General features: G+C 39.2%; 6 protein-coding genes across 6 annotated transcripts; all 6 read right to left on the bottom strand.

The window, feature by feature from the left end:
- Positions 1 to 782: 782 nt before the first annotated feature.
- Positions 783 to 2,102, bottom strand: LOC117911635 (2-hydroxyisoflavanone dehydratase-like). The gene is made up of 2 exons (XM_034826037.1): positions 2,096 to 2,102; positions 783 to 1,986 (listed from the first exon to the last, which is right to left on the bottom strand). The coding sequence occupies exons 1-2, from the start codon at positions 2,100 to 2,102 to the stop codon at positions 980 to 982; spliced, it is 1,014 nt and encodes a 337-aa protein (XP_034681928.1). The 3' UTR covers positions 783 to 979.
- A 125-nt stretch (positions 2,103 to 2,227) lies between these two features.
- Positions 2,228 to 3,453, bottom strand: LOC117911407 (2-hydroxyisoflavanone dehydratase-like). Its single transcript, XM_034825770.1, has one exon. The coding sequence runs from the start codon at positions 3,234 to 3,236 to the stop codon at positions 2,331 to 2,333; it is 906 nt and encodes a 301-aa protein (XP_034681661.1). The 5' UTR covers positions 3,237 to 3,453; the 3' UTR covers positions 2,228 to 2,330.
- Positions 3,454 to 3,665: 212 nt separating this feature from the next.
- LOC117911408 (probable carboxylesterase 12) lies at positions 3,666 to 4,788 on the bottom strand. Its single transcript, XM_034825771.1, has one exon. It carries the CDS (start codon positions 4,751 to 4,753, stop codon positions 3,851 to 3,853), a length of 903 nt encoding a protein of 300 aa, XP_034681662.1. The 5' UTR covers positions 4,754 to 4,788; the 3' UTR covers positions 3,666 to 3,850.
- A 1,498-nt stretch (positions 4,789 to 6,286) lies between these two features.
- On the bottom strand, positions 6,287 to 7,586 carry LOC117911060 (probable carboxylesterase 5). The gene has a single exon (XM_034825227.1). The coding sequence runs from the start codon at positions 7,394 to 7,396 to the stop codon at positions 6,455 to 6,457; it is 942 nt and encodes a 313-aa protein (XP_034681118.1). The 5' UTR covers positions 7,397 to 7,586; the 3' UTR covers positions 6,287 to 6,454.
- A 138-nt stretch (positions 7,587 to 7,724) lies between these two features.
- On the bottom strand, positions 7,725 to 8,826 carry LOC117911062 (probable carboxylesterase 12). Its single transcript, XM_034825229.1, has one exon. It carries the CDS (start codon positions 8,697 to 8,699, stop codon positions 7,794 to 7,796), a length of 906 nt encoding a protein of 301 aa, XP_034681120.1. The 5' UTR covers positions 8,700 to 8,826; the 3' UTR covers positions 7,725 to 7,793.
- A 1,955-nt stretch (positions 8,827 to 10,781) lies between these two features.
- On the bottom strand, positions 10,782 to 11,989 carry LOC117911061 (2-hydroxyisoflavanone dehydratase-like). The gene has a single exon (XM_034825228.1). The coding sequence runs from the start codon at positions 11,872 to 11,874 to the stop codon at positions 10,966 to 10,968; it is 909 nt and encodes a 302-aa protein (XP_034681119.1). The 5' UTR covers positions 11,875 to 11,989; the 3' UTR covers positions 10,782 to 10,965.
- Between the last annotated feature and the right edge of the window lie 734 nt (positions 11,990 to 12,723).

Below are 12,723 nucleotides of genomic sequence, written 5' to 3'. Positions count from 1 at the left end.
CCCGACGGTTCTCTACAATCTCCGTCGTCGGGCTCGGTTCTGAGAAGTCTCTGGATCGCATGAAACGCATCGCAAATTGTGGTATTATATGCAGAGGAAGCGACTGCTCGAGGGGGGAAGACGGATGACTCTCTTTTATAAATTTTTTCTAATAAAAATGAATTAATACATTTGTAAAAAAAAAATTATTTTCATAAAAAAAAAAAATCATTTTCACTAATAAAACCAAGTTGGAACATTTTCTTTATAAATAAAATTGTAAAAAGTCATTTCTTCTAAAGAAAAATAATTAAAATAATGAGTCAAAATCTCTTTTGTTAAATAAAAATTGAATTGGGATCTATTTTTTTTTTAAAATTAAATTTGTTCAAAAAACTCAAAAAAAAAAAAATTTTGGGATAAAATTGTGAAAATATTTTTTAATAAAAATCATGAAATCATTTTTAAACAAAGGTGACAAAAATCAATTTTCTTGTAAATAAATTCAAATTGATTTTTTAATGAAATAGCATTGACTGAATTTTTGTAATAATAATTTTTTTGAAAATAAAATTGAATAAAAATAAATAAATCAAATCATTTATCATAAATAAATTGAAATATTTATTGTAAATAAAGAAATTGAAATTATTTTTAATACCAATGAACTTCAAAATTTCTTGAAGATGTGTTACTTTGGAAATAATCAAATAATCTTTTATTAAGTATATATATATATATATTAAAATTATTTTATTAAGCAACTTGTTCATATGTAATGAAATTTGTTTGATAATAATATGTAAAACTTAAAATATGAGGGTAAATGCGTGATTAACTTCACCATTTCCCACTTAAATATTCTTTATACTAACACATTCTCTCACCAATTAGGAAAAAAAAAAGGTTTATTGGACTCAATAGACCAATAGCGAAAATACTACAAACTGCAGATGGCATATTTCAGTCAAGTCCATCTTATTTGTTTATTGTAATGGGCCTACTCTCTGTTGATGAAGGAAGCGATCTGTTTGATGAGATCCACAGACTTCTCGTAACTGAGGTCATGGAGATGGAAACAGTGCTCCTCCCCATGGTTCTCCACAATCTCCACTGTCCCTTTCCACCCGCTCTTCTTCAACTCCTCGTAGTAATTCCATCCTACTTCCCTCAGATGATCCTTCTCCGCCACAAACACCAACACCTTTTCACACCCTAGCCTGGCCAGGTCCTCTGCAGCCGGCTTCATCCGAGGATCTTCCAACCCACCATTGGTAGGGCACATGTACAGCCACATTTTATCATCATCTGTACCTCCAAAGTAGGGATGCACCAACACCACCCCGACGACCCTCACGCCAGTTAACCCAATGGACCCGACCCGAACCGCTAGCGTATGTGATATGTTTCCTCCGGCACTGTCGCCGGCTATGAAGACCCGGTTGAAATCAGCATAGTCGTTCAGCCACGGTTCAGGGCCGTCTCCACTAGCATGGGACGCCACCCACTGGAGAGCTGCCCAAGAGTCCTCGTAGCAAGCGGGTATCGGACGATCGGGGAACAAACCGTATTCGACGGAGACGGCGATGATGTTAGCTTCAGAGACGATGGAGTTGAGCAAGTTAATATAGGGGCGAGCGAAGGCAGAAAGCATAGAAAAGCCTCCACCGTGTACGTAGAAGAGTAAAGGGAGCTTTTGGGTCGGGCTTGGGGTTTTGGGTAGAAATATTCGGGCTGAAACACCTGTATCAGGGGAGATGTGGACGTCCTTGGATCGCACCCCAGTTGTTGGGTCGTCGGAGGGTGGGAATTTTTCGGCTGGTGGCTTAAAAAGGTGTACGCGACCATCTTTGTAGACTCTGAAGAAGCGGAATTCATGGGATACTTCACTGTCGGACTCCATTTGCCTCAGCGAAGAAGTTTTGGGTGTGAGGCTGGTGAAGGCAAATCGGGTATTTTTATAGAGGGAGAAGACTGGCCGAAAACATGATGAAGGACAGTTTCCAACTAATTTTCTTCATCCTAAATTGACCTTGGAGAGGAAGTTACATCTCTCACCAAACAATATGTGGTATTTTTATATTATATAATCCAATTTGGATTATCCCAATCACACCCCACATGTCGTAACTCCCAAGATTTTCCACATGAATTACATAAAAATTCCTGGACGGTGGGGAAGATTAGGTACATCCTTGGTTTGAGCCTCCATATGGTGAAGTACATAAAAAGTAAATTAATAAAATTATTTAATATATAAGATAATATTTTTTAATATTCAATCTCTAATTATCTTCTACAAATTAAGAACATTTATGCAATAATGTACTAAGAAAAACATATGAGAAAAGCTACGACTGCTTAATGAATGAAACGATGCGATGGATCAAAGCCACAGCCTTCTCATAAGTAAGGTCACGGCGGTGAAAGCAATGCTCCTCCCCATGATTCTCCACAATCTCGACTGTCCCTATCCACTCACTCTTCTTTAATTCCTCGTAGTATCTCCATCCTACGTCTCTCAGATGGTCCTTCTCAGCCACGAACAACAACATCCGCTCACACCCTACCCTGGCTAGATCCTCTGCAGCCGGTTTCATCCTTGGATCCTCCAACCCACCGTTTGTCGGACACATGTACATCCACATCTCATCATCAATCGTTCCTCCAAAAAATGGATGAACCATCACCACTCCAACAACCCTCACTCCCGCCAACCCAATCGCCCCGACCCGAACCGCCATTGTATGAGATATATTACCTCCGGCACTGTCTCCGACGATAAAAACCCGGTCAAAGTCGGCATGATTGATCAACCAGGGCTCGGGGCCACCTCCATTAGCGTGGGATGCGACCCATTGGAGCGCTTCCCAACAGTCCTCGTAGCAAGCGGGTATCGGATGATCCGGAAACAGCCCGTATTCCACAGAAACAGCGATGGCATTTCCTTGGGAAACCAGAGTGGAGACGTAGTTGTGATAGTCGATAGCGAAGGCAGATCGCATACAGAAGCCTCCGCCGTGGATGTAGAACAGAAGCGGCAGTTTCTCGATCGGATGGGCTGTATCGGGTAAGAAGATTCGGGCAGATAGTCCTGTTTCGGACGAGATGACCACGTCTTTGGACCGTACCCCAGTTTGGGGGTCGTCGAACGGAGGAATTTTCTCTTCTTGGGATCTCAAGATCTCCACCCGGCCATCTCTGTAGGCCCGGAAGAACCTGAACTCATGAGCTACTTCACTATCGCTGGACTCCATTGGCTTGGCTGCTTCTCGAGAGCTTTGTTTCCAGGGTTATAAACACCCTGCTACTTTTTCTTCACAGTATAATTATTAAAGACAAAGTCATAAAGATCAGGTAACGGGTTTTTGCCTTTTGGAAGGTCAGGTTTATCCATCCGTCCCACCTAATTTTCTGCTAAATGTTTGGTCACTTGTCACAACCCATATGGTTTATAGTAAATCTATTAATGATCAAATAAAATTAAATTTATAGTAATCTTATAGCTTGTGACTAAAGTATAAGTTATGAAGCTTAAAATATTAAATGTTGGCCAAGAGCATGACCTGGCTTCCACCATAAAAGAATTAATGATTGATATGATATTAATTATTTAGTCCTTTGCAAAGGATGAGGCTTGCTTTGATGCATTAAAGATTAGATACTCCACATTTTTTAATTCTATTAAATAATTGAATCTTCTGAAAATTCCATTGAAGACAGCTAACTTCACAAACTTTAAAATATAGAGTCTGGATCACAAATTAATAATAGGCATCAAAACCCAGAAAGCTCTGACCTATTCTTGATCGTTGCTTATTCAACCCTGCATCCAAACACGCCTTCACACAAAAAAAGGAAGAGGGAAGGTCTACTCTTGGTTGAGGAAGGAAACGATTTTTCCCATTAGAGTCGCAGCGTTCTCACACGTGGGATTCATCAGATGGAACACGTGTCTCTCCCCGTGACTTTCCACAGTCTCCACCATCCCTTCCCACCCGCTCTTCTTCAACTCCTTACAGTAATTCCATCCTACGTCCCTCAAATGATCATTCTCAGCCAAGAACACCAACACCCTCCCACATCCTAGCATTGCCATATCCTCTGCAGTCGGTCTAAGTCTAGGATCCTCCAACCCACCGTTGTTTGGACACATGTAGAGCCACACCCCGTCATCAGTCGTGCCTCCAAAATACGGGTGCACCAAAACCATCCCAACCACGTTCGCACCCGCTAATCCGAGCGACCTGACCCGAACCATTAATGTATGTGAAATGTTCGCTCCGGCGCTGTCTCCGACGATGAAAACCCGACTCAGATTAGCGTAGCTGTTCAGCCACGGTTCCGGACCATTTCCATTGGCGTGGGACGCGACCCACTGGAGCGCTGCCCACGAATCGTCATAACAAGCAGGGATTGGGTGCTCCGGCGCAAGCCTATACTCTACTGAGACACCAATGACGTTGGCTTGTGATACTAGGGACTTGAGGTAGGCATCGAAGCGAGGAGAGAAAGCGGACTCGAAGGAGAAGCCACCGCCATGGATGTAGAAGAGGAGGGGAAGCTTTTGATCTGGATCCTTGATTTTGGGAAGGAGTAGTCGGACTGAGACGCCGGTTTCGGGCGAAACGACGACGTCTTTGGCTCGAAGTCCGCTGTGGAGGTCGTCGGCCGGAGGAATTTTTTCGATGGGGCGGTGCCTTTGGACATGGCCGTCTTTGTAGACTCGGAAGAAGCGGCTGTCGAACACCACTTTGGCATCGTCGGATTCCATTAACGGCGACTGTGAAGAAATCGATCAATGAAGGGAGCGGGCAGATCTAAAATAGGAAAAATATTTAGGACAGAGTCCCCACCAACTATGAAAAGAGCCAAAAAAAAAAAAATTGAAAGTTGTCAAAAGATTAACAGAAAAAAAAAAAAAAAAAAAAGAGAGAATTTTAGCATGTTTTGCGATTTTTTTTTATTATTTAAAAAAAAAAACCTATTTTTAAAAGTTGTTCTTAAGTTAAAAAAATTAATATTTATAATCATTATTAAAAGCAATATTTCTAAAATTACTATGAAAAAAATAAAAAACCTTATTTGGATAAATATATTTGAATTATTTAAAAAAAATTGTTATATTTTGATTCTATAAAATAATTATAAATTTAATTTATATAATACCAATTAAATTTACTAAATCCTATTAAAAAATAGTTTTAATTATAAATAAATAAAAATTATAAATATTAATATTATAATAAAATAATCATACTTTTTATTAAAATGAAAAAATTATTTAATACATAGTCCTCGTGGACAATTAAAAAAATAATTAAAATTGTTTGGGAGTCCTTCAAAAGATGGACAAAAAAAATTAATAAACTCTTTCCTTAAAAGTCATAATGCAAGCAACTTATTTTTAATTTTTGAATGTAAAAGTTTTTAATTTGAATACGAGAATTGGTTGATAAATAATGAATACCTTTGTTTTTATTTAAAAATAGGTTTACCTATCAACTACTTTTGTAAAAAGTAATATAATTAGAGTGATTTTATGTAACACTTATTTTTAATACTTAAAATTTTTTATCATTTAAATGTTATAAAAATTATAATATTTTCTAAAATCACTATCAAATATACTTTTATAAAATATTTTTTAAAAAGCACTTCTAACATAGAAAATGATTTTTTTTTAATGTTTAATAAAATTTTAAAAATAAGAATGCATTTGATAGTAATTTTAGATATCGTTTCTAAAATTTTTAACCAATAATACAAAATTTTAAATATTGAATAGTTTGAAAACACATTCTAAAATCATTATTAAACAAACTCTAAATGTGTTTGATGATATTTATTTTTGAAGTGTTTTTAATAAATAAAAAAATTTAATCGAATCATTTATAAAATATTTTTTTTAAGAAATGCCATAAATATTTTTTTAAAATTTGATCAATTGTCTGATTTTTTATTTTTATTAAAAACATTTTTTAGATTATAAATAGATTGCAAAAACACTACGAAACATAATAATGACAATGGATTTATGACCATCATAAATATTTTTCTTATTTAATTCAAATAAATGTGTAAGGTAAAAGAGATTTGAATATATTTTAGGATTAAAGTTAATTTTTATTTTGGGTTTATAGAACAGCCCGGAGAAATTGTTTATGTATGTATATTTCTCTAACTTTTTCAACAAATCATTGAGTAATTTGTTGGCTAAAAGAAGAAATTCGTTGAGTGTTAATGGATATATATATATATTTTTTTAATTTGGGTAATTTTGATCAAAGACTTGGAAGAACATGCATTTATTTTCAATTTTTATTATTGTTAGTAATTTATTCAGGAATTTATTTCAACATTTAGGAATTTACAAGCATAAAGCTTGCAGCCTTACAGAGCGCATGACATACTCTTAATAATTGTTTATTTAACCCCGCGTCCAAACATTCCCCCTCGAAAGCAGTGGAAAAGTCTACTCTTGGTTGAGGAAGGAAACAATCTTTTTCATCAGACCCGCGGCATTCTCACACTTGGGATTCATCAGATGAAACACGTGCTCCTCCCCATGGTTCTCAACGATCTCCACCGTCCCTTTCCACTCGCTTTTCTTCAACTTCTCATAGTAATCCCAAGCGACGGGCCTCAGATGATCTTTCTCCGCCACGAACATCAACACCCTCTCACACCCTAATCTAGCGAGATCCTCTGCACCCGGTTTCAGCCTCGGATCCTCCAGCCCGCCATGGTTCGGACACATGTACTGCCACATCTGATCATCACCCGTACCCCCAAAATAAGGGTGCACCAACACCACACCAACAACCTTCACACCCGGTAGTCCGCTTGACCCGACCCGGACCGCCAGTGTGTTCGATATGTTCGCTCCGGCACTGTCCCCGGCGAAAAAAACCCTGCTAAAATCCGCGTGGTTGTTCAGCCACGTCTCAGGTCCATCCCCATTAGCGTGCGATGCCGCCCACTGAACGGCAGCCCATGAATCGTCGTAGCAAGCCGGAATCGGGTGCTCCGGCGCAAGACGGTAATCGACGGAGAGGGCGATGACGTTGGCCTCCGCGACCAGAGATTTGACATAGTGGTTGTAGCTCGTACTGAAAGCGGATTGTATGGAGAAGCCTCCGCCGTGGATGTAGATGAGGAGGGGGAATTTGCAATTGGGGTTGGGTAATTTTGGGATGAAGAGACGCGCTGAGACGCCGGTTTCCGGCGAGATGATTACATCTTTGGACCTAACGCCAGTAAGGGGGTCGTCGGAGGGTGGGACGTGATCGGTGTGCATAAATCTTTCAACGCGACCATCTTGATAGATTTTAAAGAAGGGGAAGAACAAATGGGATAGTTGGCCATTGCTTTTCTCCAGTTTTGCTTGCTCATGAAGGCTGTGAAGGTGTTCCATTTTCCGGGTGTATTAGGAAGAGACTACTTTTGATACAGTGTGACAATACTCTTGTCTTTATATAGAAGACGATGGAAGGTCCAGCGAAGGTAAGGTTGGACTTGGAAAAGCAGTTGGATTGGCAGATATGATGATGATCTTCCAATAATTTTACAGCATAAAATTTTGTGAATTAGGAGGAAAAAGAGGAGTTGTTTGATTCTCTGAAGTCGCAGAGTCGGTGGAAAGTTTCTTTCATTTTTTTTTATTCACACAATCACACTCTTAACCACCATTCTACCAACAAAGGGTCAATGTAAAGCATTAATGATTTGGAGTAGAACAAATGTTAACTACAACATCATTTCTTATTTCATGTTTGCAGATAGAAAACAAAAGCTCAAACCAAGGTTTGGATCTAGTCCTGGTTCATGAAAGACGCAAACTTTTGTATCAAAGCCCTAGCCTTGTCACAGTCAGGGTTGAAGAGATGGAAGACGTGTTCTTCTCCTTCACTCTCCACCATCTCCACAGCTCCACCCCACCCACTCTTCTTCACCGCTTCATAGTAACAAAAACCCCTATCTTTCAACCCATCTTTTCCGGCCACAAATATCAACACCTTTCCGCATCCCAAGATTGATAGCTTTGTGTCCACCGCTGGGTTAAACAGTGAGTTGTGAACCCCAGATGGGCATAGGTAGTTCCATAATCTATCAGGCCCATTATTGCCAAAGTAGGGATGAACCAGAACTATCCCACAAATCTTTACATTAGGAGGTTGGGTAGTTCCAGCTCGCATCGCCATATTGTGGGCGATGTTAGCTCCGGCGCTGTCGCCGGCGAAGAAGACTCTATCGAATTTGGCGTGGTGGTTGAGCCAGGGTTCGGGTCCTTGGCCACTGGAGTGAGCAGCGACCCACTGAAAAGCGTCCCACGTGTCATCGTGGGGAATGGGAATAGGGTGCTCCGGGGGCCTCCGGTAGTGGACGGAGACGGCGATGACGTTGGCCGCCGAGGCGAGAGAAACGACGTGGGGGTGGTAGAGCGGGGAGAATGGAGATTCAATGACGAAACCACCGCCGTGGATGTAGATGAGGATCGGGAGTTTGCGGTCGGGGGTGGCAGTCATCGGGAGGAAGAGACGGGCGGAGAGACCTGTTTCAGGCGAAATCACGACGTCCTTGGATACGACGCCGTTCTGGGGGACATCAGAAGGGGGCACGGTTTCTGTGCCCCGTAGTCTTTCCACAACGCCATCTTTAAAGACTCGGAACAAGGGTAAACATTCAAACTCTACTTCACTGCTGCAGCTTGAATCCATGGCAGATCACAACTGTCTCTGTGCCCTCTTGAAACACCAAGCATCCAAATTTATGGATATATTGGTAGAGCAAAAGGCAAAAGGGTTATGTACGTCAAACTTGGCTGCCCAGAGGAAAGAAAATAAAAATAGAAAAAGAAAAAAGAAAAAAGGAAAAGTATCTAAAATGATGAAGGAGACGATAGGTAGGAAAATGTGATAGGAGGGGACTTCCCTGACATTATGGGCCCACAACAAGAGGTAGGAAAATGCTACAAACTTGGAAAGAACGTCATTGTGAGACAGCTGTCTTGGATTTCAGTCCTCTTAACGGTCTAACCTCACATCAAGTGGAATCTCTGATGTTAAAGATTGGTCTCTTCGTTTTCTCGAAAGAACACAAAAATCCCTACGGCCTCAACAAAAATTTATCTTCAACCTGAACACAATAATTTTTTTCTTTTTTTAATCCTGACCGCAAAGTATTAAAAAAAGAAAAAAAATATTAAAAATTGCAATTTATCACTCATTTTGTTAATTTTTTTAAAACATTCCTCCTTTTTCTTCATCCTATTATTTTTATTTTTTTCCTTATCTTTTAGTAATTTTTAAGTAAATGCTCCTTCTTGAAACTTCCCTCAAGGAAAATGGGAAGAATTTTCCTTGTTTTTTTCCTTACCTTTCACCACTAAACAGCTAGTCCAGGCAAGCGAACTAACTTTCGTTTGAAGAAAACGGAAGTCGTAGACTTGGAATTACGGATTTACATTAGCATCACGACGCAAAAAGGAGGAAAAAGAGGCCTTGGTTGGTTCTCTGAAGTTGCAGAGATGCTCTCATTTTTTATCCATACAATCACGCTCTATCAACAAAGGGTAAGTCTGAAACATCATTTCTTATTTCATGTTTGGAGATGGAAAACACAAGCTCAGACCAAGGTCTAGATTTAGTCCTGGTTCATGAAAGACGCAAACTTTTGTATCAAAGCCCCACCCTTCTCACAGTCCGGGTTCTTCTCCTTCACTCTCCACCCCACCCACTCTTCTTCACTGCTTCATTGTACCGCAAACCCTTATCTCTCAAAAAATCATTTTCGGCCACAAACATCAGCACCTTACCTTCGGAAAAGAAAATAGATAAGAAAAATATTTAAAAAAATAAAATAATAATAATAATTTTTTAAAGTTTAATTGTTTATAAGAAAGTTGAGGGAAAAAAAAAAATTGAATTATTGAGTCTATACGTAGCTCCTAAAGTTTAAGAAAAATAGAAAAAAATAAAAAAATACTAATTTTTGGAGAACTTGTGTTTTGATGGGGTCATTTCATAAATATGTGATTTTTGAAACCCAATTTTATGAAAATAATATTGCCTTCATGCACTCTGAGCCCGTCCCCTTTTTTGTGCCAAGATTGCCCTTTCGGTCTCCATCATCGATAAAAAAAAAAATAGGGGCAGCGGCAGTGGCAGGCTGAAGAAAAAAATTCCCATTTGATCCCTAAGAAAATTCATCCTCGTTTGATTTCCAAGAAAATCCACGCAAAACCCTGATCCAAAAAACATATGGAGCAAAAAAAAAGCAATTTTTTTGGTTTTCCTTGGGGGTTTTGCATGGATTTTCTCGGAAATCAAACGAGGATGAATTTTCCCGGAAATCGAATGGGGGATGGAGACCCCATAACAGATCCAAGAAAGCAAAGGGAGCAAAAAAAAAAACCAATTTTTTTTTTTGTTTTCCTTGAGGGTTTTGCATGGATTTTCTCGGAAATCAAACGAGGATGAATTTTCTCGGAAATCGAACGGGGGGTGGATTTTCTTGGGGATCAAATGGGGATTTTTTTTTCTTCCTCCGCCGCCCCATTCTTTTTTTGATCGATGATGGAGACCGGAAAGGGAAGGGCAATCTTGGCACAAAAAAGGGGGCTAATTCAAAGTGCATGAAAGCAATATTATTTTTCATATTAAAATCTGATTTTCATATTTCATAAAATTAGATTTCACAAACCATATATTTATCAAATGATACCATCAAAACACAAGTTTAATATAATTTGTTGTCTTTGTCATGGTAAAAAAAAAAGGAAGAAAATAAAGCTTTCTTCGTAATGATGAATAATAGTTGAGAAATGATTGAAACATTATTTATCAGATAGGAGATTTTATCCACTAAATTCAAAGCCTTTAAAGGCCACTGAATTTACCTTTTTACCCTCCATATAATTTAAATTAGGGATAAATGATAACATTATTGTAGGTTCACAGAGATACAAGTATACCCAAAGGGAGCTCACTCCTGATTTATGAATGAAACGGTGCGTTTCATCAGCATCTCAGCCTTTTCACTGTCGGAGTTGAACAGATGGAAGCAATGATCTTCTCCTTCGTTCTCCATGAGCTCCACCGCCCCTGTCCAACCACTCTTACCCAAGGTCTCACAGTAACCTACACCCCTACTTTTCAGCCAATCCTTTTCTGCCACGAATACAAGCACCCTCTCACAACTCATTTTCGACAAATTCGGATCCACAGTCGGGTTTAGTTTCGGGTCGTCGTTAACCCTGCTACAACTAGGGTACAAAAACTCGATCATTTTATCGGGCTCTTTGCCCACGAAAAAGGGGTGCGCTAAAATCAATCCAACAGGCTTGACACCACCCAATCCGGTGACTCCAGCTCGGACTGCCACGTGCTGGGCTATGTTCGCGCCGGCGCTCTCACCCACCAAAAAAACCCGCCCGAAGTCAACGTGGTTGTTGAAGAGAGGTTCGGGTCCTGACCCATTTGCGTGGGAGGAGATCCACTGCAGCGCGGCCCAGGAGTCGTCGTATGCGATGGGGAGAGGGTGCTCCGGCGCGAGCCTGTAGTCGACGGAGACGGCGATCAGATTGGCGGCGGCGACGAGGGAGGTGAGGTAATTGTGAGTGACGCTGTCGAAGGGTGATCCGGCGCAGAAGCCCCCACCGTGGTAGTGGATGAGGAGGGGCAGCTTTTGATCCGGGCCGTCTATTTTGGGGAAAAACACTCGGGCCGATACGCCGGTTTCCGACGAGATGACGACGTCTTTGTATTCAACGCCGGGTTTGGGATGAAGGGGTGGGGGATCATGAGGGATCATCAACTTCTCCACGCGGCCATCTTTGAATACTCTGAAAAATGGTGGAAACTCGTGGGCTATCTCAGTGTTGCTTGAAGCCATTGCAGCGATGAGAGGGTTGAGAAACGTGAAGTGCAGGGATGGTTAATATTTATATTGGGACTGGTTGTGAATGGTAGGTTGAAGTCCTGTATGCCATTCTACTACACAACGGAAGGCAAATGGTGGAAGAGTCGTTGTTGGGCTGTTTTCTTTTCAACCAAACAAATTTTATATTGAAAATGGAGTTTTAGCGAGCAGTCACTCTGATAAGTGATAACTTCATACGTCTTTTAATGCAATTATAGAGGAATAAAAAATGAGGGAAGGAACAGTCACGTCATGTAATTAAGGGAGAAGTATGGGCCCACTATCACTTTTTATACAGTTTTGGCCAAAATAGCCCTCGTTTCCAAAACTTATGTTATAATTTAATATTTTTAATTAAATTTTAAACTAAAAATAAATAAATTAACTAAAGCCTCGATTATCAATTTAAATTTCAATTAAAAAATAAAGTCTAATTGACAATTGATTTTTTAATTAAAAAATAAAAGCTTGGTTGACAATTGAAACTTTAATTTAAATTTTGAAAAATAAAAAAATTATGACATAATTCCTATATGACAATAAAAGGATTAATTTGAATATAAGTTTTGAAAGAAGAATAAAGCTTATTTATCTTTATATAAAAGAACTATTTTACCCCTCAAAACTCCTTTTTATAAACATATTATCAAATATGTTAAATTATTTTGATAATGAAAATGAAAACAAAATTTTAAAATATTAAAAATACCATTTCATTCCATATTATACTATTTTGTCCATGTTTTTCTATGTTTGTTTTTTGAATATTATTTTTAAGTTAAAGAATAAAAAACAATTTTTTTTCCTATTTTATAAAATAAA

This window comes from Vitis riparia, chromosome 3 (assembly GCF_004353265.1).
Source record: "Vitis riparia cultivar Riparia Gloire de Montpellier isolate 1030 chromosome 3, EGFV_Vit.rip_1.0, whole genome shotgun sequence".
NCBI lineage: Eukaryota > Viridiplantae > Streptophyta > Magnoliopsida > Vitales > Vitaceae > Vitis > Vitis riparia.
Note: the sequence above shows the minus strand (reverse complement) of the source record. Positions and strands in the feature narration are given on the sequence as shown.

Bases quoted from the DNA above. Each gene is read 5' to 3' on its own strand.
- LOC117911407 (XM_034825770.1), bottom strand. From the start codon at position 3,236: ATGGAGTCCAGCGATAGTGAAGTAGCTCATGAGTTCAGGTTCTTCCGG.
- LOC117911408 (XM_034825771.1), bottom strand. From the start codon at position 4,753: ATGGAATCCGACGATGCCAAAGTGGTGTTCGACAGCCGCTTCTTCCGA.
- LOC117911060 (XM_034825227.1), bottom strand. From the start codon at position 7,396: ATGGAACACCTTCACAGCCTTCATGAGCAAGCAAAACTGGAGAAAAGC.
- LOC117911062 (XM_034825229.1), bottom strand. From the start codon at position 8,699: ATGGATTCAAGCTGCAGCAGTGAAGTAGAGTTTGAATGTTTACCCTTG.
- LOC117911061 (XM_034825228.1), bottom strand. From the start codon at position 11,874: ATGGCTTCAAGCAACACTGAGATAGCCCACGAGTTTCCACCATTTTTC.